Here is a 23,415-nt window from a genome sequence, read left to right on the forward strand (position 1 = left end):
TCCTCTGTGTTTACACACACACACACACACACACACACGACGCACAAACTCACCACTTCTGTCTGATGCGAGGTGTGGGCAGTGAGAGTTATTGGACTATTTGACTACTGTGGTTAACACCTAAAACCTGCACCACATGTTGTTCTGTGATTGCTGAATTTCTTATATTAATCTTCATTTTATGTGCGGATAATAAGTCTCAGTATACAATAACAGGCATTGCATTAACAGACTGGATTTGATTAAAACTCTCTGGATCCCAACACGGGATCAGTCTGCTGAATAAGAGCAAAGGCTGATTTCATTTCTCTGCGGTTTGGAGAGGGAAGAACAATCTGATTTACTTTTGACCCAAGGCTCCCTGGCATGGATGTCTGCTTGGCGCAATGAGTTCATGCCCTCTCCATAAGTGTGTAGGGTGGGGGCAGGGGGTTGCAGTGTTTGTGAGTGTGTGTGTGTGTGTGTGTGTGTGTGTGTGTGTGTGTGTGTGTGTGTGTGTGTGTGTATGTTTGTGTGTGTGTGTGTGTGTGTGTGTGTGTGTGTGTGTGTGTGTGTGGTGTGGGTGGGGTGGGGTGGGAGTGCAATCAGTGTCTGCCTGGCATAATTCATGAATCCCCTATCCAGCAGGTTTTCCCATGTAGCTCCCAACCAGGGGTTTGAAATAGAATGCATTCTGTTGTGTGTAGTTGTGCCTGGCTTGGAACGACACTGTTCCTGTCCCAAGCAAACAGGTTCCAGAACACATTTAATTTCCCCGTTAACCATAGCCATGGGAAGCAGAGGTGCTGAGGGTGTTTAGGGGTGCTGAGGGATAAAATAAAAGTATAAGAAATTATAAAAAGTTTCCACAAAATTTGTGAACTAGGCCTTTATTACTCCTGTATGAGCGGAGACCTCCCCCCTCTTTTGACCCCCAATGCAAAACATTTTCTTGCGGCCAAGCCATTTATATTGGCCTTTCAGATTAGGTTCAAATTCTAACTGCCCACCAAGGCAAGCCCAACCCGGGTTGAATTTAAATGCCAATGAAAACAAGGTTTTAGTCTTTATAAACATAGAAATAGAATGAGATTCTAGATCTGTGTTTATACCCATGCTTTTTATGGCTTTGGTTAGACTGTTTCAAATAGAGACCATTGCTATGACTACAACACAGCTGCTATCACTAAAAGTGAGTTAGAGGACCAATATACAGTAAGTGTCTGTCTACGTCTGTCACCAGAATGCGAACGTTATTGTATAGGATACGGTCTCATTGTACTATCTCAATCTGGGTCCAGCTGTTCTATGATTGCCAACAGAAGATCGTTGTATCTGGTCACGTGGTCGGAGAAAGCTGTGGTCAGTTAGAGGGAGAGATTTACGACTGGTTGCTGTGGCTTTACATTCCTCCTGTCTCCTTACTGCAGGCCTGAGGGGTAGAGGGAGTAGAGAGACACTAGAAAGGGAATGTTTACACACTCACACCTACACTTGGAAGGGTGAAGGTTGGCGGTCCACTCATTAGTTGTTCTGACTAAGTGGGTTTGCATCCCCTTAGGTAATTCAAATGTAGGCCTAATTAGCGCCTTACTCCTTATTTACCATAGCAAATGACCATCCTGACTCTGAGCATGGCTGAGGCAGTCCTTTCAATCACCATCCGCATGGAAAGAGAGTGAGGCTGTATTGTAGCCCACACACCACCCACTTTCCTCACTTACATGATGTAGCCTATACTTGTACCTATACCATAGGTATAGCATTCCTTCATAGGCTGCCTTACATACGACTTCATAATACACCAGTCTGTGTTGCCTGTTTGTGCCAACTACGTAGAATATACCTTAAAGCACACACAACAGACTTTTTTAACCTTCAAACCCAACCAGTGCCTTGACTTTGATTTTCTTATGCCACTTAGCACCAATTTGTGGTTATACTTTTTTCCTTTTGCATTTACAGTAATATTCCCCACCAAGAGCACCTTTGGTTGTTTTGGATATGTCCTAACTCGTCTTAATGTGTATTAATGTCATGTCCTAATGGCTAAGAACGAAACTCTGTAAGATGAAAAACCTGTCTTGACAGAATGACAGAAGGCCCACATGACCTATGTAGTCTGTTGCTGTACACGCGGTGACGCTGTTTTGCACCTAGACTCATAGAAAATATCTGCAGAATTTTTTTCTTCCACATTCAGTAATCTGACACCGCCGCTGGCTCAAAACATCTAAACCGAAGGATGAACCCACAACTTCATTGGCAGAAATAGTCCGAGAGAACAGACGAGAGAGACCGAACGGAGACGAAAACCGAGTGGGCAAATAACTCGTGGCGGCGGCGGGTGCCTGCGTTTCCTAATAGGTGTCCGTTTCAAATAATATCAAAGCAAGAAGTTTCACTTTCCACAGGCGGATGGGTGACTATCGCTCTCGGCGGCGCTTTGTGAGGAGGAGATGATGAAGAATTTCAGCAACAGTCCCCTTCACAATAACCAGACTCCAAACCACATTAGAGATTGGAACAACAAAAAGTTCGGTTTTCTCTCGGCGGTTCTGTTACGTTTTTCCCTGCGAGGTTATGGTTTCTGCATGGCTAGTCTATTCATCTTCTGTTTTGGGTCTCTGTTTTACCAGTTGAACGGAGGACCCCCCAACATTCTACTGGACATCCGACAGTATCTCGGTAAGAACTTATTATTGAACGAATTTATCTTCTGGTGGTGGTGATCGCTTTTGAGTAGCCTAGAGTTTCGCAACATTACCAACGTGAACAATTAGTAGGCTTACGCGGCTCTTTGAGGACGTGTAACGGCAAGTTTACTGTTGCATACTGTTACCACCCTCAATGCATTATCCTTTTCTTGTACTGCGCGGTTCGGGGCCAATGGGTCATCTTTGATGACTTTTTATGAATGACCCAGGGACAGCGCAAATTTAGAGATGGCAGATTTACATTTGTATTTTTTATTTTATTTCCAATAGTAAATCCATGTGATGATGTTTCTTCATATAAAGCTGGATACATTGTGCCATAGATATTGTCACATACTCACATTGATTGATTCCAATTGTTGAAGGAAGAGACAGTTTAATTTGTGTGAGCACACAAAGTAGTGTTATCTGGAGCCTAATGACAGTGCTTCTTTGGTTGAGCAGTTGAGGGATATATTATTGTAGTCTAACCCCGACAACTGTAAAGATGAATACTATGTTACCTTGGTGTTTCTCGAAACGGGCAGATGCGCCCTGTGGACTGTCACATAGCGGCCCAGACGTGACACTTTGATGAGTGAAACATAAAGCAAACAGGACGCAGCAAGTAAAAGTGAATTTACGCTTGATCGGAAAATGTGATCGGAAGCTTTGTATGGCGATTGTGACGGAATGGCGGAGCCTCCGGAGGCATGAAGGGGCCAAATCAAGCTTCATACCGCATCGCCGTGCATCTCTCAAATGTTGTAACAATGTGGAGGGCTCTGTATAGCTCCACATTGACAGGATCGGTTGACGGTATGTGATTGGTCACAGTAAATGCTGTACAGCCACTTCCAACCCAGACAGACCAGGCCTTTAGCTCTGTATTCAGATACCCATCAAAAGTCAATGATTCAGTCACTCCTTATCTGCTTCATCAGTATTCAACCATCAGTCAGTTCTTAGCAACAAAATGTTAATAACTTAATGTGCCCCATGGTCAGTGTTTCTCAAGTGTTAGATAAATGTTATCATGGTCACTTGAGGCCTGTTCCTTCTCTGTACAGCACCAGCCTCAGGTCCTGAGGTGATTTCATATCAGCAGATCACACACCTGGAACCGGCACACCAGTTGCCAGGAAGTGTGTGTGAATGTGGATTTGTTCTGTACTACACTTGTGTTCTGTTCTTACAGGGAGATTGTGTTTTTTAGAATGTGATAAACTGGTAAATCTGGAAAATAACTAGAGTCACTCACTACACATTCACTGATCCCCCATGAGTGAATGAGTGAGTGATTGAGTGAAGGAAAAAGACCCCCCCCCACACACACACTCACACACACACACACACACACACACAGTAAAATGAAGGAAGGACTGTAATGTGGATGAGGACTGACTGGTTCAGGATTTCTGCTGCCACCATGGCGCATCGGTCAGAATGCAATAAGGAACTTATGCCTTTGTAACTTTCAAACTCATTATTAGTCACGATTAATTCAGGATTATCCGTAATCATGGTAGAATCCACATTAATATAGAAGTGTTCAGAAACAATTATATTTTTATTTACAATAAAAGGCACTCCAAAATTACTCAATAAATGATTTACCATTCATTTCTATTGGGCACAAAATCATTTGAAACAACCTAAACAAACGGCAAATGCATCCAACAAGTTTGTACAGTAACAGGCTTGATGTAGTCATTGCGTGCTAGGAATATGAGACCAAATACTGAACACATATAAGTGAATTTGTCATAATACTTTTGGTCCCCTAAAATAGTGCTGTAATTTCTAAACGGCTCACCCGATATAGATGAAAATACCCTCCAATTAAAACTCATAGTCATTGTATCATTATAAATCCAAAGTTCTGGACTTCAGAGCCAAATCAACAAAAAGTGCCACTGTTCCAAAACTTTTGGAGTTCACTGTAAGCAGTCCTACCTAGGGGCCTGTCAGACACTGGGGCTACTATAAGGGGCTTCCAGGAGTAGCGGAAGCATTATGTAACGGTGACATAACTACACCATATCATCACTACTGCATTGGGGGAAGAGTTACCACTTACTAGGGAATCTGTATCAATCCGTTCCAAATACTGCATATTAAACTCTAGGACCCCCTGACGTTGTCTTCTTCCCTCATACCTGCAGGTGGTGGAGATATATACATGAGGGGGAAAAGAAAAGGAGCGTAGAGAGGGAGGGACAGAAGGAGGTAGCATGGCCGAGATGGATGAAGAGAGCATGGGAACTAGTAGATTGTTTATGGAGCACTTTTGGATGGAACTGTAAGAGGTTCTTCTAGTGTTCTTTAAAGGTCCAATGCAGCCATTTATATCTCAATATCAAATCATTTCTGGGTAACAATTAAGTACCTTACTGTGATTGTTTTCAATTAAAATGGTAAAATGCTCCTTGCTATTAAGCTATTTCTAAAGCAAGAATTTAGCTAGGACTATCTGGGAGTGGTCTGAGTGGGGAAAACTGAAAACTAGCTGTTTTTGACACTCTTTCTTAGTGGTTTATTAACTAATTTACTGCCTGGTGGTTAAGGCAGACCAAAACTCCATCCCACCAAAACAGTCTGAAATATCAGGCAGATATTTTTCAACAGCTCTTACACTAAAAGGGCAATATCATATTTGTCACAGTATTATTCCAACCTCATAGTGTGGAAATGCTGTATATATAAAACACAGGAAAATCATGTTTTTGACTGCACCAGGCCTTTAAGGTCACTCAACACAATGGATGGCAGAATCTCATAGTATCTATTTGCTTTTCTTACTCTATGTCCCTCTTCTTTCATCTTTTTTCATCTCTCTTTCTCCCTCTCCTTCCTCACCGCTTCCCTCCCTCCCTCATCTTCCCCATCTGTCAGTGAGGGTGTGACAGATGTGATCAACAGAGCTAGGTGAGGTGAGGCACACCCCAAACACACCGAGGGGAAATCCAAAACCTCCCAGGCTAGTATATATTGAAAAAGTTGGAATAATGCGGTATTGTGTGGTTGTCCCTCAGTGTCCCAGAGTGATGGGCAGCCCAGGGCAGACCAGCTGGCTTTTATGTGAGACAGGCGATCAGGAGGATTTATTTACCTTCAGCCGCCAGTGTTACTTTTGGCTGAGGAGAGTGTGAGTGTGTTTTTCTCTTTGACTTATGCAGAGGTAGGATTGTGTGTATTTGAGAGTGAGAGTGTCTGTATGTGTGTGTGGGGATGTGTGTCTCGCTCACTCACGCAGAGGTACTGTAGGAGGAACAGGCCCTGTTTTGTTTGGGCCGGTGGGGAGGTTGGTGTTTGAGGGTGTCACTCAACATATCACTGTGGTAACTTGAACTGCTCGGGTGGGTAGGCCCTCCGACTCAGATTTACTGCCCCTTTCCTCTCCGTTCCTTCTCACACACACACACACACACACACACACACACACACACACACACACACACACACACACACACACACACACACACACACACACACACACACACACACACACACACACACACACTGAGCAGGGACCCAAAATCCCCCTTTAATTCAATTATTTCTGTGGGCCGTTCCAAGCAGCCACCATAGATCCGCTATCCAAAGGTGTGTGTGCGTGCGTGTGTGTGTGCGCGTGTGTGCGTATACATGTCGAGGGTCATTTGGAGCAGAAAATGAGTTGAGATTGAGATAATAATTTTTATGGATGATTGTTTGGGTAATTTGCTGAAGAACTGTACAGTTAACTCAGTGAAAGAGAAATGCAGGCTCTAAAATAGTAGCATTAGAGTAATCGGAAGGCTACAGTGCTTCCACCCACCACTCATCTATCACACATGGAAACATCCTACCTGGCTCTTAGTTCAAATAGTACCTTTTTTTCTGAGTGTATAGTGAGACTATCTAGAATCTAAACAGTGCCACATAGGGTTCTACATGGAACCCAAAAGGGTTCTAATTGGAACCAAAAATAGTTATATCTGGAACCAAAAAGGGTTCTATGGGGACAGCCAAAGAACCCTTTTAGAACCATTTTTTGTAAGAGTGTAGAGATGTTAATCTCAGCATCTGCTGATTGCACCAATTGTATCAATAGTCTTTGATATTCTCTGGCATCAGACCACCTGCCTGAGGAGCTGTGCCTGGAATTAAAACAGAGACAGAGAGGATAGAGGAGGATTCTTTTCTTTCTGTCTTCCTCCTCTTTCTCTCCTCTGAATGACTGCTTTATAAACAGCCAAGATACATTGGGTTCCAGGAATGTCCAGACAGTTGAAGATTCCAGTCTTACGGTGATGTGCTTTTAACGACCAGACCTACAGATCAGACGATGTTTGTGTGTTTGTATGTGTGCATGCGTGTGACATGTGTAGTGTGTGTGTGTGCTTACGTACGTGCGTACACATGCCTGAGTGTTTTTCTGTGTGTGTGCATATATATATAAGTATATACACACTCACAAATAGGTGTGTGTGTGTGTGTGTGTGTGTGTGTGTGTGTGTGTGTGTGTGTGTGTGTGTGTGTGTGTGTGTGTGTGTGTGTGTGTGTGTGTGTGTGTGTGTGTGTGTGTGTGTGTGTGTACCATAGCCCAGGGACCATATAGTCCAGTTACATTGAAGCAGTGTGTATTATAATTTGCCTACATTAATCATAAGAGCTGGGTGAGTTTACACTGTCAGAGTCTCACAAACTGTCTCAATGAGCAGTGCTCTGCTCAAAAGCTCTCTGTCACCCCTATATACCCTCACAGACCCTGGGTCCAGACGAATAAGCAGTGTTGACCGGAACGTACAGAGGGGTCTCCTTCTCCCTGACCCAGGCCTCTCAGAGCCACCAGAAAAAGTAATCAAGGGCAGAGGAGCCCTCTCTCTCTCCCCCTCCCTCCCTGCCTCTCCCGCTCCCTCCCTCAGTCTGCCCATAACAGTACAGGAAGAGAGTGACATTTTTAGGTGATTTCATATGAAATCAATAATCTATAGTTTGGCTGCCAACCAATTAGGATTAACACCTGCTAATATGACCAGCAATGTCACTCAACTGTGATGTGAACACCAGTAAAAACAGAGAGAAGGGAGAGAAAAGAGACACACCAACACACCAACACGCCTAACTGAACATGGGTGATTAAAAGCATCACACTAGAGTGGACCCCACTGACACATGAGTGTCACACACACATACACACATCACACACATACACACGTCACACACACACGTACACACACACCACACACACACATACACACGTCACACACACACACACACATACACACGTCACACACACACACACATACACACGGCACACATACACACGTCACACGTCTCACACACACACACACACACACACACACACACACACACACACACGTCACACACACACACACACATACACACGTCACACACATACACACACATACACACGTCACACACACACACACACACACACACACACACACATACACACGTCACACACACACACACACATACACACACACACACACACATACACACGTCACACACACACACACACATACACACGTCACACACACACATGACACACATACACACGTCACACACACACACACACACACACACACACACACACACACATACACACGTCACACACACACACACACACACATACACACGTCACACACACACACATACACATCACACATACACACGTCACACACACACACACACACACACACACACATACACACGTCACACACACACACACACATCACACACAGACGTCACACACACACACACACACACATGTCACACACACACACACACACATACACACGTCACACATCACACACACACACACACACACACACACACACACACACACATACACACGTCACACACACACACACACACACATACACACGTCACACACACACACACACATACACACGTCACACATACACACACACACACACACACACACACACACACACACACACACACACATACACACGTCACACACACACACACACGTCACACTGATTAGACTGCCGTAACACAGTTTGACTTTCTTACACAGTGTGTGTGTTGTCGGCTACCCGCAACTTATTCTGACATTAAGTACACAAGGTCTCCTACGCACATAGTAATGCAACCACATAGACTTTATAATAAACATATAGGCAAGACAAACAAACACACGTGTAACACTAAGGAAGCTGTAGCCGATTTCCGCCACTTGGATTAAAGAGGTGAGGGAGTGTCCAGGGAGAAGAAGAGTCTAGGTGGAGTAAGGGCACTATACCTAGAACACTACATTCACGTCTTTACAGTTCCATACTTACTTAAAAACCACCGTCACCGTTCGCGTCTTCCCACGGTACGCCGACCCCGGCGTGGCAAAGGGGATCCCCTGAATGAACAAACGCTGCCTGATATACTGTGTTGACTTCATTAACAACTAGGCACACCTGGGACTGTCAGACCAACAAGGGGGCGTTCACACTACATTCGACGGTTCTACCCCATTACATCTGCACTAATAGACATTGGCACAATCGTTCCATATGCCCACCTTCAGCATTGGGGGCACACACACATGATCATTGTCAGAGACACACACACAAGCACACATTAGACAGACACAAGCAAGGAGCCTTGATGAGCCAGCCGGTCACTTAAGTGTGATTTTTGGCACTGACTTGGCCCTCTGCTCCACTCACACACCAGCAGGCCCATTCCACACTTCCTGTCTAAGGATATTAAAAACAACGGTCAGATTTTACTCATTCATATGTTATTCCCACAGACTGACAGATTTAGTGTTGAAGCCTCTTTAACTAGGGGAAGGGGTGCCATCCCATTGGAACAGTACCCAGGTGTCACACAGGTGTGAGGTTTCCATAGAAACGGAATGGCATAGAGGTCATTGGTTGGTTGAGTTGTTACTCACAACCTGAGAATGCATAGTACCAGGTTTCCAGTTGTGGACCAGTCTGGATTCTGTGTGAGGGTTGCCAGATAATGAGATTGTTAAAAAAAAAAACTTTTCAAGATGTCCAACCCAGTACCAGGAGACAGTGCCTTTTCACATCGGCTTGTTCTGTACATGTATATACTTGATACACAGCTGTGAATATACAGCCAGGTCGTTTAAGATTGACGTCTGAATTGGATGTCAATGGGGTGGTGGATGGGTGTAATCCCATGTCTCTGGATCAGAATGTTGTGTGTTCAACCTTTACCGTTAACTTAACCATTTGGAATGAGTGCCTAAAGTTAACCCTTAACTTCTACATTTGTTGTTTGGAGAAATGGAATGCTACAGAACAGCAGGAGCAACAGAAACACTTCAAAAAATGACGTTTGGAGCAACTTATTCGCTATTATTTTAAATTTTTAGAACACACTCAAGAACCTCCAGAAGCTAACCAGCTAACTAGCTACAAGCTATTTAGTCATTGTTAACTTTTTTTTCAACCTGGATAACACTCGCCAGTCCAGCTTCCCTGCCCCATCCACCGCTGCCCCCTGGACACTGATCTCTTGGCTACATAGCTGATGCACTCTGGACTGTCCATTAATCACGGTACTCCATTCTGCTTGTTTATGTTTTATCTGTCGGCCCCGTTGCCTAGTCAACGCCATTTTACCTGCTGTTGTTGTGCTAGCTGATTAGCTGTTGTCTCACCTACTGTTTTAGCTAGCTTTCCCAATTCAACACCTGTGATTACTGTATGCCTCGCTGTATGTCTTTCTCAAATGTCAATATGCCTTGTATACTGTTGCTCAGTTTAGTTATCATTGTTCTAGTTCACAATGGAGCCCCTAGTTCTACTCTTCATACCCCTGATAACTCCTTTGTCCCACCTCCCACACATGCGGTGACCTCACCCATTACAACCAGCATGTCCAGAGATACAACCTCTCTCATCATCACCCAGTGCCTGGGCTTACCTCCGCTGTACCCGCACCCCACCATACCCCTGTATGCGCATTATGCCCTGAATATATTCTACCATGCCCAGAAACCTGCCCCTCTTATTCTCTGTCCCCAACGCTCTAGGTGACCAGTTTTGATAGCCTTTAGCCGCACCCTCATACTACTCCTTCTCTGTTCCGCGGGTGATGTGGAGGTAAACCCAGGCCCTGCATGTCCCCAGGCACCCTCATTTGTTGACTTCTGTGATCGAAAAAGCCTTGGTTTCATGCATGTCAACATCAGAAGCCTCCTCCCTAAGTTTGTTTTACTCACTGCTCTAGCACACTCTGCTAACCCTGATGTTCTTGCTGTGTCTGAATCCTGGCTCAGGAAGGCCACCAAAAATTCTGAGATTTCCATACCCAACTATAACATCTTCCGTCAAGATAGAACTGCCAAAGGGGGAGGAGTTGCAGTCTACTGCAGAGATAGCCTGCAAAGTAATGTCATACTTTCCAGGTCCATACCCAAACAGTTCGAACTACTAATTTTGAAAATTACTCTCTCCAGAAATAAGTCTCTCACTGTTGCCGCCTGCTACCGACCCCCATCAGCTCCCAGCTGTGCCCTGGACACCATTTGTGAATTGATCGCCCCCCATCTAGCCTTAGAGTTTGTTCTGTTAGGTGACCTAAACTGGGATATGCTTAACACCCCGCCAGTCCTACAATCTAAGCTAGATGCCCTCAATCTCACACAAATCATCAAGGAACCCACCAGGTACAACCCTAACTCTGTAAACAAGGGCACCCTCATAGACGTCATCCTGACCAACTGGCCCTCCAAATACACCTCCGCTGTCTTCAACCAGGATCTCAGCGATCACTGCCTCATTGCCTGTATCCGCTACGGAGCCGCAGTCAAACGACCACCCCTCATCACTGTCAAACGCTCCCTAAAACACTTCTGTGAGCAGGCCTTTCTAATCGACCTGGCCCGAGTATCCTGGAAGGACATTGACCTCATCCCGTCAGTTGAGGATGCCTGGTCATTCTTTAAAAGTAACTTCCTCACCATTTTAGATAAGCATGCTCCGTTCAAAAAATGCAGAACTAAGAACAGATACAGTCCTTGGTTCACCCCAGACCTGACTGCCCTTGACCAGCACAAAAACATCCTGTGGCGGACTGCAATAGCATCGAATAGTCCCCGTGATATGCAACTGTTTAGGGAAGTCCGGAACCAATACACGCAGTCAGTCAGGAAAGCTAAAGCCAGCTTCTTCAGGCAGAAGTTTGCATCCTGTAGCTCCAACTCCAAAAAGTTCTGGGACACTGTGAAGTCCATGGAAAACAAGAGCACCTCCTCCCAGCTGCCCACTGCACTGAGGCTAGGTAACACGGTCACCACCGATAAATCCATGATTATCGAAAACTTCAATAAGCATTTCTCAACGGCTGGCCATGCCTTCCGCCTGGCTACTCCAACCTCGGCCAACAGCTCCGCCCCGGCAGCTCCTCGCCCAAGCCTCTCCAGGTTCTCCTTTACCCAAATCCAGATAGCAGATGTTCTGAAAGACCTGCAAAACCTGGACCCGTACAAATCAGCTGGGCTTGACAATCTGGACCCCCTATTTCTGAAACTATCCGCCGCCATTGTCGCAACCCCTATTACCAGCCTGTTCAACCTCTCTTTCATATCGTCTGAGAACCCCAAGGATTGGAAAGCTGCCGCAGTCATCCCCCTCTTCAAAGGGGGAGACACCCTGGACCCAAACTGTTACAGACCTATATCCATCCTGCCCTGCCTATCTAAGGTCTTCGAAAGCCAAGTCAACAAACAGGTCACTGACCATCTCGAATCCCACCGTACCTTCTCCGCTGTGCAATCTGGTTTCCGAGCCGGTCACGGGTGCACCTCAGCCACACTCAAGGTACTAAATGATATCATAACCGCCATCGATAAAAGACAGTACTGTGCAGCAGTCTTCATTGACCTTGCCAAGGCTTTCGACTCTGTCAATCACCATATTCTTATCGGCAGACTCAGTAGCCTCGGTTTTTCGGATGACTGCCTTGCCTGGTTCACCAATTACTTTGCAGACAGAGTTCAGTGTGTCAAATCGGAGGGCATGCTGTCCGGTCCTCTGGCAGTCTCTATGGGGGTACCACAGGGTTCAATTCTCGGGCCGACTCTTTTCTCTGTATATATCAATGATGTTGCTCTTGCTGCGGGCGATTCCCTGATCCACCTCTACGCAGACGACACCATTCTATATACTTTCGGCCCGTCATTGGACACTGTGCTATCTAACCTCCAAAACAAGCTTCAATGCCATACAACACTCCTTCCGTGGCCTCCAACTGCTCTTAAACGCTAGTAAAACCAAATGCATGCTTTTCAACCGATCGCTTCCTGCACCCGCATGCCCGACTAGCATCACCACCCTGGATGGTTCCGACCTTGAATATGTGGACATCTATAAGTACCTAGGTGTCTGGCTAGACTGCAAACTCTCCTTCCAGACTCACATCAAACATCTCCAATCGAAAATCAAATCAAGAGTCGGCTTTCTATTCCGCAACAAAGCCTCCTTCACTCACGCCGCCAAGCTTACCCTAGTAAAACTGACTATCCTACCGATCCTCGACTTCGGTGATGTCATCTACAAAATGGCTTCCAACACTCTACTCAGCAAACTGGATGCAGTCTATCACAGTGCCATCCGTTTTGTCACTAAAGCACCTTATTCCACCCACCACTGCGACTTGTATGCTCTAGTCGGCTGGCCCTCGTTACATATTCGTCGCCAGACCCACTGGCTCCAGGTCATCTACAAGTCCATGCTAGGTAAAGCTCCGCCTTATCTCAGTTCACTGGTCACGATGGCAACACCCATCCGTAGCACGCGCTCCAGCAGGTGTATCTCACTGATCATCCCTAAAGCCAACACCTCATTTGGCCGCCTTTCGTTCCAGTACTCTGCTGCCTGTGACTGGAACGAATTGCAAAAATCGCTGAAGTTGGAGACTTTTATCTCCTCACCAACTTCAAACATCAGCTATCTGAGCAGCTAACCGATCGCTGCAGCTGTACATAGTCTATTGGTAAATAGCCCACCCATTTTCACCTACCTCATCCCCATACTGTTTTTATTTATTTACTTTTCTGCTCTTTTGCACACCAATATCTCTACCTGTACATGACCATCTGATCATTTATCACTCCAGTGTTAATCTGCAAAATTGTAATTATTCGCCTACCTCCTCATGCCTTTTGCACACATTGTATATAGACTCCCCCCTTTGTTTTCTACTGTGTTATTGACTTGTTAATTGTTTATTCCATGTGTAACTCTGTGTTGTCTGCGTGTTGTCTGCTCACACTGCTATGCTTTATCTTGGCCAGGTCGCAGTTGCAAATGAGAACTTGTTCTCAACTAGCCTACCTGGTTAAATAAAGGTGAAATAAAAAATAAAAATTTTTTTTAAAACTTCAAAATTGGACTTTTGGAGAACGTGGATGAACGTTTAATTCTGCAGTGAGACTGTGAGAGCTTGTTGGAAAGTAAGACGTTATGGTCTGGTATGGCATCCCGGCAAAATAAAATGAGTGGTATACGTTCCAGTTTGCGCTGTGGTTTCGTGGAGAACACTTCCATTTTGCCAAGGCCGAGATGGGTGACCGAGACGCATGCAGACAACAGTTGAGGCATCAATTCAGGCGACAAGTGGAGGCCTAATGACAATGACAGATTGCAGATTGTCATTATAATACACGGTGTGCTGTTTTGTAACTGATGTCTCTTTCCAGTCATCAAATTGCTCTGTTTTGATGCTGTAATTATTTTGGAAGTGGACGAACGTGGAAGTGTAGTTTACAGGAAGGGGTGCCTTTAGGGAGGGATGGTTTGACAATCAGATGAAAACATCATGACTCGTTGTGTTTATGCCACATTAAAAAGTAAAACATGTTAAAAGTTATATGACTAATCTTTCCTAGGCTATCAGGCCCACAGACATCATATGAAATGAAGAGGGATAATATGTAATTCTATGATTACACCTAGACCATAAAACACTTTGGAGTCTCATACCGGTGAGATTGGCTGGTGATTTATAAAGATAAAGTAGTGTAGGGATTTGGCTCCTGTTGTGTACAGTTACATATTGATTATGGCATTAGAAATTAGATTGACTTGAATCCAAGGTTGTGTGTCAATATTTTAAAGTGGCTTCCTGAACCTGTCTCTTTTCATTCATACTTATCTACACCAACCTGGCAGGTGAAACCAAGCCAAGCGCTAGCTTCTTCTATATTGTTTTCACCCACTGTGTGCAGTCTATAGAGGAAGGAAAGGAGGCAGGATCACAGTATTGAGAGACAACCCAAGTGTATGTGCATCATTTCACCCACTCTCCTCCTAGCTGACACACTTACATCATTCAGCACCCTGCCCAAATAGAAGCTTGTTTTAACTACAGTCTGTGGTAACTTCTCCTGCTTGAGAAAACAACAGGCGTCCTTCCCTACTGTGTTGGGCTGTGCTCTGTTTGTTTACCTGTTTCTTTTAACCCACATGCTGCCTCATTAACTGAGTTTAGGGGTCAATAAAGAGGGAATGTGTTTCACATGACTGGCTGCCTGCCAGAGAGACAGCCAGGTGTCAGGGTGATGCTCCCTCACCAAGTCTGTTTTTTTTGTTGACTAATGGTTCAAATGGTTATACCATGGATCATTTAGTTATCAGATTTTTTATTTTAGGACCCCTGTAGGTATGTAAAAAAAAATATATAGAAAAATGATTCGATAAAATATTGAATTTGGAATCACATTGCATAACACATTCATAATGGCAAAACAGACAGTAAAAAATAAGAATAAGGTTTTGAAGTGTCTGTCCTATATCTAAGAGATATAACAAAGCTCAGTAAGTGGGACGGCAGGGTATCCTAGTGGTTAGTTTGTTGGACTAGTAACCGGAAGGTTTCAAGTTCAAACCCCCGAGCTGACAAGGTACAAATCTGTTGTTCTGCCAGTTAACCCACTGTTCCTAGGCTGTCATTGAAAATAAGAATTTGTTCTTAACTGACTTTCCTAGTTAAATAAAGGTTTTTTAAAATGTGTATAAGTCTTTTGGGACACATATCTACCCCCTTTTTTTTGTTGGCACAAAATTGCTTCCATACTTCCATTCATTTTTTAAATGTTGCCTTCAGGCGTAGAGTACAACGGAGAGGGTTCCTCTTGAGTGTCTCCCCTTTCCTTAGTTTGTAGCCCAAATGGTTCCGACTCTACAGACGTTTTCGTGAGAAGACCGGTTTCCAGATGTCTCCTTGTCTGACAAACAGAGCTTTAGTTCTGCCACTTTCCACCAGAGATGCAGATGTTTTATGTTATTATGTTAATAAGATTGACAGTGCAAAGTGCACAAGAGAACTTAAAAAAGCAGGTTTTAACTCACCATTGAGCCTCTATTTATCTTGAAGGGAGACCATTTCTGAACAGCAAAGGTGGGAAGGGAGAGAGCGGGGGGAAGGGAGAAACCAAGAGACTCCGAGAGAGCAAAACAGAGACAGCGAAAAAAACAACAGAGCCCGATATCTTTCACAGTTTCTAAAGCTCTCCGTTACAATCATTAGCGATCACATAAACAAGGTCAGAATGTGAGTCACCTGGGAATAGAAATCACTTCCTGAAGTTTCCAGCAGCCTCCAAAATGGCACACTATTCCCTCTAATCCTGAAATAGTTTACAACCAGAGTCGTGTAGGAGTAATGTTAGCTACATAGGGCTCTGAATAAAAGATGGTGGAGGATGTAGGGAATAGGGTGCCAGATTTGCTCTACTATCCTGATGGTTCCTGAGTGGGGACAGACACACAGAACACTGTAGGCATGGGGATGGTCAAAATGACCACATAATAGCTACAATGCTACACTATCCAACAAAAACTCTGAAAACAAAGTAAGGTACCAGAAGTATGGCCATAGTGAAGGTTAAGTTCAATGCTACAGTACCTCACAACAACATTTAACAATAGTGAACTTTACAAGCAAACGTTGACAAACACAATGCTTTACAACGTTTTATAAACACGTATGAGCCCTTATAATGCCTTATTATGATAAATACAGTATAATATGTGATGTGCTAGGCAGCATTCATCCAACAGTCTCTGCAGCTGGTATTTAGCCAGGACATTCTTATGATACGTTTTACAATTCTTTATGACTGCATCATAATGCATTATGTCTGTTGGCTTAAAGTAAAATGTTACCTTTGCTAGCGATGTGGTGAGGACCAGGGTTTGATCTATAAGTGTGTCCAATATAGAATGACAGTGAAGAAACACAGCTAAATAACTCACACCACATCCATTTGTAACCCTGTAACAGATGCACACACGTGCATGCACACACACACACACAGTATTAACAGGAGCTTGTCAACTCATTCTCAGACTGTATCTCCAGCGCCGCAGTTCCCAACTCCCCTACCAGAGGAGCACCACTCTTCTCTTCCGGGAGACTCTGTCGTAGGTCAGACCTCAAAGTCTGTCTGCCCTCCTCTCCCGTCTCCCCACTCGAAGGTGTGTCTGGCTGGGCAGAGCAGCAGATCAGCCCCCGAAGCTGGATGAGCTGGCGTCTAAAGGAGCGTCTGAAGATGTAGTAGATAAAAGGGTTGTAGGCCGTGGAGCCCTTAGCGAACAGGCAGGGCAGCAGGGAGACCAGCGGGGCCAGACTGGCCTTCCCCTGGAACATATACCAAAAGCTGAGCACCACGTAGGGAGACCAAGCCACGATGAACCCTGAGCTGATCAACACCGCCATCTGGGGAGGAGAGGAGAGGAGAGGAGAGGAGAGGAGAGGAGAGGAGAGGGGAGGAGAGGAGAGGAGAGGAGAGGAGAGGAGAGGAGAGGAGAGGAGAGGAGAGGATGAGAGGGGAAGGGGAGGAGAGGAGAGAGGAGAGAGGGGGAGAGAGGAGAGGAGAAGGAGAGGAGGAGGAGAAGGAGAGAGGAGAGGAGGAAGAGGGCAGAAGGATATGAGGAGAGGGGGAGGAGAGGAAAGGAGAAGGAGAGCAGGAGATGAGGAGGAGGAGAGGGGAAGGAGAGGATGAGGGGAGGATGAGGAGAGGAGAGGGGAGGAGAGGAGAGGAGAGTTGAGGAGGAGGAGAGGGGAAGGAGAGGAGGAGGAGAGGAGAGGGGGAGGAGAGGATGAGAGGAGGAGGAGAGGGGGAGGAGAGGAGCGGAGGAGGAGAGGGGGGGGAGAGGAGAGGATGAGAGGAGGAGGAGAGGGGGAGGAGAGGAGCGGAGGAGGGGAGGATGAGGAGAGGAGAGGGGAAGGAGAGGAGGAGGAGAGGAGCAGGAGAGGGGGAGGAGAGGATGAGGGGAGGATGAGGAGAGGAGCGGGGGGAGGAGAGGAGAGTTGAGGAGGAGAGGGTAAGGAGAGGAGGAGTAGAGGAGAGGATGAGGATGAGGAGAGGGGGAGGAGAGGATGAGAGGAGAGGATGAGGAGAGGAGAGTTGAGGAGAGGGGGAGGAGTGGAGGAGAGGGGAGGGGGAAGAGGAGAGGAGAGGGAAAGGAGAAGAGAGGGGAAGGAGAGGAGAGGAGGAAGAGGGCAGAAGGATATGAGGAGAGGGGGAGGAGAGGAAAGGAGAAGGAGAGCAGGAGATGAGGAGGAGGAGAGGGGAAGGAGAGGAGGAGAAGAGACATTTGTCTGTCAAGAACATACGATTAGACAGGGACTAAAGCGTTTCTTAATGATTAAGGCAGGTTTGAGGGTTTGAGGAGTCTAAGCTGATCCTAGGTCTGTGCCTGAGAGCAACTTTAACGAGGAAGAAAAGTGAAGACAAAGAGAAGAGAACTAGAGTGACTTTGACAAGGATTCCATGGTTCACACTGATCATCTTCCACATTTTTCACCAGGTGCCTGAGCTCACTGCTTTAGTCCTGTGTGCTATTGTGTTTGCCTTCTTCCCTTGTTCATAATCATCAAAGTGAAATGCTGTGCAGCATGTTGTGCTGTGCCTCAACCGCATGATTCGATAATTGGCATAATTTGCAGACCCAATTAAGGTTACTAATGATCTCTCTGGGGAGGGCATGGACCACTGCAATAACAATATAATACCATTGTAATATGTCTGTTATAACACACTGGGCCATGATCATCCATTACTGCCTTGTGTTTTCAGTGTTAGGAAGGGAAACGCTTCAGACTGTTATTGCTGTGTAAGTTTTGATGAATAATGACGGACAGAACTCATGAAACTATGTGTGGAATTGTGTGACTGAATTGGTGGCCTGGCTACAGCTTGTACTGTAGTCCTCTTTTAAAAAGGCAACTGTTTTCAAATTTGACAGTGAATGAATACATAAACTCTGTTTTAGAGTGGCGCTCTTCAGCCACGGTACAGTATGTCGGCAAACTTTTCTTTGGGGTGATGAGAGTATTAGGTGTGGTATTTTTCTACTGCCAGATTCAGAACTCTCAACTCTTTCCAATTGTCAAAAACAGGCCTCCACAAAATACTCTGCTTCCTCCACACATGTAGAAGCAGGAAAATATTCAGAACAGTCAGAACTAACGCCATGAAAATATTTGTTTTTGAGGGTGTTTCATTCTAAAAACTACCCCACAGCACCCGCAAGAAATGCTCTGGGCCTCATTCCTTCTGGAATAAACAGAACACCAGTGCATAAAACAATCATAGCATGTTTTTATGAAGTAACAATTAGGTGGGTTACACTTGTCTGCAAAACCATTAAATATTGAGCCTGTTTTAGTGTTTTTTTTCTCTCTCTCATTAAATGACTCTTTGTAGAGTCAGTGGTGAGGCCCAGATGGAGGTATGGGTACTGGATAGAGGTTTGCCCCCAGACTGTGTGCTGTTGTCTGGGGTTGCCAGGGCACTGATGACGGCTGGTTGTGGTGGCTTTAATGGTAGTGGTGGTGGGTCAGAGAGTGGGTGGTGACGGGCCTGCGGTTACAGGGTGGGACCTGGCTGGCTGTGCCATCATCAGTCATAGCCTTAAGGAAACAGTCAGGGGTCTCCTGCTATGCTGAAAAGCCTTGACTTTATAGAAGAGGCTGTTGACGTGATCTTCGAACATTCCATATGGAACTTTACACCATGATTTTGACATATTGGAACGTAACAAGTTCTTTTGTTTTTAAATCAATCAAAATCTTAATTATCCCTGTGTAGTAACTAACTGAACCTATTTGTGATGTTTGGTTTGTTGACTTTGGCTGGCGTTTAAACGCGTCACATTCCTCTGTTTATAGCCATGAAACACCCACAACATGTTGAGTTGTTGTATCTCTCCTTAGGCTGCCACAGAGCCTAGGCCTGTCATCAAACACATGACCATGTCGCAAGCATTCGTCATCGAAGCCAAGTCACTGGTGCCCATTTGATTTCAACTTAAACATTGGTTTTCTGGATTCTTCTCGCTGGGTGGGGTATATGAGGGGGGGGGGTCTGACTAGGCTATTTCTGATCAGTCTCCAGTCATCAGAAACATTCTAATTGCTATATATATGTCTTGTTAATTGAGAGCATCACCGCTGTACCTTGTTCTATGGGCTCTGCCTATCTTTATGCCCTGGCACAACAACCACAAACCCATCTGCTACACTCATTTAATGCCCATGAAAAAAAATATAGAGGTCTAAAATAGAACCTTAAATTTGCAGTAGGGCAGATAGAATAGAACCTTAAATTTGCAGTAGGGCAGATAGAATAGCGATGCCCAGCCCATGTTGTTTAACCACTAGTTGCTAGTTTGGGAAAATATAACGCTCTGCACTTTTAAGTTTTATTTAGCCTACCCAATCCCCTCTCTGGTTCTCGCTGTGCGAGGAAAGCCAACCAATTCCTTTTCCAGTATTACATGGGCACCAGCTTGGAGACTTGTCCTGTCCAAATATTGGTATTCATTCATTTGTAAAGAAGGGGTCATGGCGGAGAGAAAAACTGCCAGGCTAATCCATTCCCTAGTTTTTTTAATTTTTTACCCTTTCCCTCTGATATTTTATTTGTGCCTCCTTCTCCTTGTGCAGGTTACCATGACGGTCCCACTTGGCCGATAACATATTGCAGCCGAAATGTCATTCCATTTAGTTAATAACCTGCTTCAAATGGTAATCACTGACCATTCAAAAGCTTATTTCCAGTTGTTGTGTTTTCATAGGCCTCCAAGTTATACGGGTAAATAATAGTGAAGGGCTTGTGAAACCCCTCAAGGTGAAAATATGTTGTAATGATGTTGTGTTTTCATAGGCCTCCAAGTTATACAGGTAAATAATAGTGAAGGGCTTGTGAAACCCCTCAAGGTGAAAATATGTTGTAATGATGTTGTGTTTTCATAGGCCTCCAAGTTATACAGGTAAATAATAGTGAAGGGCTTGTTGTAATGATGTTGTGTTTTCCCCTCAAGGTGAAAATATGTTGTAATGATGTTGTGTTTTCATAGGCCTCCAAGTTATACAGGTAAATAATAGTGAAGGGCTTGTGAAACCCCTCAAGGTGAAAATATGTTGTAATGATGTTGTGTTTTCATAGGCCTCCAAGTTATACAGGTAAATAATAGTGAAGGGCTTGTGAAACCCCTCAAGGTGAAAATATGTTGTAATGATGTTGTGTTTTCATAGGCCTCCAAGTTATACAGGTAAATAATAGTGAAGGGCTTGTGAAACCCCTCAAGGTGAAAATATGTTGTAATGATGTTGTGTTTTCATAGGCCTCCAAGTTATACGGGTAAATAATAGTAAAGGGCTTGTGAAACCCCTCAAGGTGAAAATATGTTGTAATGATGTTGTGTTTTCATAGGCCTCAAGTTATAGGTGAAAAGGTGAAAATATGTTGTAATGATGTTGTGTTTTCATAGGCCTCCAAGTTATACGGGTAAATAATAGTAAAGGGCTTGTGAAACCCCTCAAGGTGAAAATATGTTGTAATGATGTTGTGTTTTCATAGGCCTCCAAGTTATACGGGTAAATAATAGTAAAGGGCTTGTGAAACCCCTCAAGGTGAAAATATGGTGTAATGATGCGCTCAACAATAGGCATGAATTCTGTCTGGCTCTGCTTCATAACGTTAGCTGTTGTATGTTTATATTTAGTACTTTAGCTACCTACCCTAGCCTGCCAATCAGCTCATTTCCAAGTTAATGTAATGTCATCGCAACAAAGCAAATATTTATCCGTTTTAGTTATGAGCATAGAGACGCTTTAAACCATCCACAGAACCAGTCAAACGTTTGGACACAACCACTCATTCAGCCACTCATTCAACCACTCATTCAGCCACTCATTCAACCACTCATTCAACCACTCATTCAGCCACTCATTCAACCACTCATTCAACCACTCATTCAACCACTCATTCAACCACTCATTCAACCACTCATTCAACCACTCATTCAGCCACTCATTCAACCACTCATTCAACCACTCATTCAACCACTCATTCAGCCACTCATTCAACCACTCATTCAACCACTCATTCAGCCACTCATTCAACCACTCATTCAGCCACTCATTCAACCACTCATTCAACCACTCATTCAACCACTCATTCAACCACTCATTCAACCACTCATTCAACCACTCATTCAGCCACTCATTCAACCACTCATTCAACCACTCATTCAACCACTCATTCAGCCACTCATTCAACCACTCATTCAACCACACATTCAACCACTCATTCAACCACTCATTCAACCACTCATTCAACCACTCATTCAACCACTCATTCAACCACTCATTCAACCACTCATTCAACCACTCATTCAACCACTCATTCAGCCACTCATTCAACCACTCATTCAACCACTCATTCAACCACTCATTCAGCCACTCATTCAACCACTCATTCAACCACTCATTCAACCACTCATTCAGCCACTCATTCAACCACTCATTCAACCACTCATTCAACCACTCATTCAGCCACTCATTCAACCACTCATTCAGCACATTTCTACATAGTAGAATGATAGGGAAGACATTACAATCTATTAAATAACACATATGGAAAACATATTATATATTTTAGATTCTTCAAATTAGCCAACCTTTGCCTTGATGACAGCTTTGCACACTCTTGGCATTCTCTAAACCAGCTTCACCTGGAATGTTTTTCCAACAGTCTTGAAGGAGTTCTCACATATGCTGAGCACTTGTTGGATGCTTTTACTTCACTCTGCGGTCCAACTCATCCCAAACCATCTCAATTGTGTTGAGGGTCGGGTAATTGTGGAGGCCAGGTCATCTGATGCGGTACTCCATCACTCTCCTTCTTGGTCAAATAGCCCTTACAAAGCCTGGAGGTGTGTTGGGTCATTGTCCTGTTGAAAAACAAATGGTAGTCCCACTAAGTGCAAACCAGATGGGATGGCGTATCGCTGCAGAATGCTGTGGTAGCCATGCTGTTTAAGTGTGCCTTGAATTCTAAGTAAATCACAGACAGTGCCACTAGCAAAGCACCCCCACCCCATCACACCTCCTCCTCCATGCTGGGAACCACACCGGTGGGAACCACACATGCAGAGATCATCCGTTCACCTACTCTGCGTCTCAAAGACGTGGCGGTTGGAACCAAAAATCTCCAATTTGGACTCATCAAACCAAAGGATAGATTTCCACTGGTCTAATGTCCATTGCTTGTGTTTCTCGGGGTCTCTTCTTATTATTGGTGTCCTTTAGTAGTGTTTTCTTTGCAGCAATCCGACCATGAAGGCCTGATTCACACAGTCTCCTCTGAACAGTTGATGTTGAGATGTGTCTGTTACTTGAACTCTGTGAAGCATTTATTTGAGTTGCAATCTGAGGTGCA

At 44.7% G+C, this 23,415-nt stretch overlaps 1 protein-coding gene across 1 annotated transcript in view; it reads left to right on the forward strand.

The window, feature by feature from the left end:
* Nucleotides 1-2,181: 2,181 nt before the first annotated feature.
* Nucleotides 2,182-23,415, forward strand: part of LOC112217779 (uronyl 2-sulfotransferase) — a 134,082-nt gene continuing 112,848 nt past the window's right edge. The window contains exon 1 of the mRNA XM_042300862.1: nt 2,182-2,667. Coding sequence (XP_042156796.1) covers nt 2,439-2,667 — 229 coding nt within the window. The 5' untranslated portion in view covers nt 2,182-2,438. The remainder of the gene's footprint in view (nt 2,668-23,415) is intronic.

This window comes from Oncorhynchus tshawytscha, linkage group LG18 (assembly GCF_018296145.1).
Source record: "Oncorhynchus tshawytscha isolate Ot180627B linkage group LG18, Otsh_v2.0, whole genome shotgun sequence".
NCBI lineage: Eukaryota > Metazoa > Chordata > Actinopteri > Salmoniformes > Salmonidae > Oncorhynchus > Oncorhynchus tshawytscha.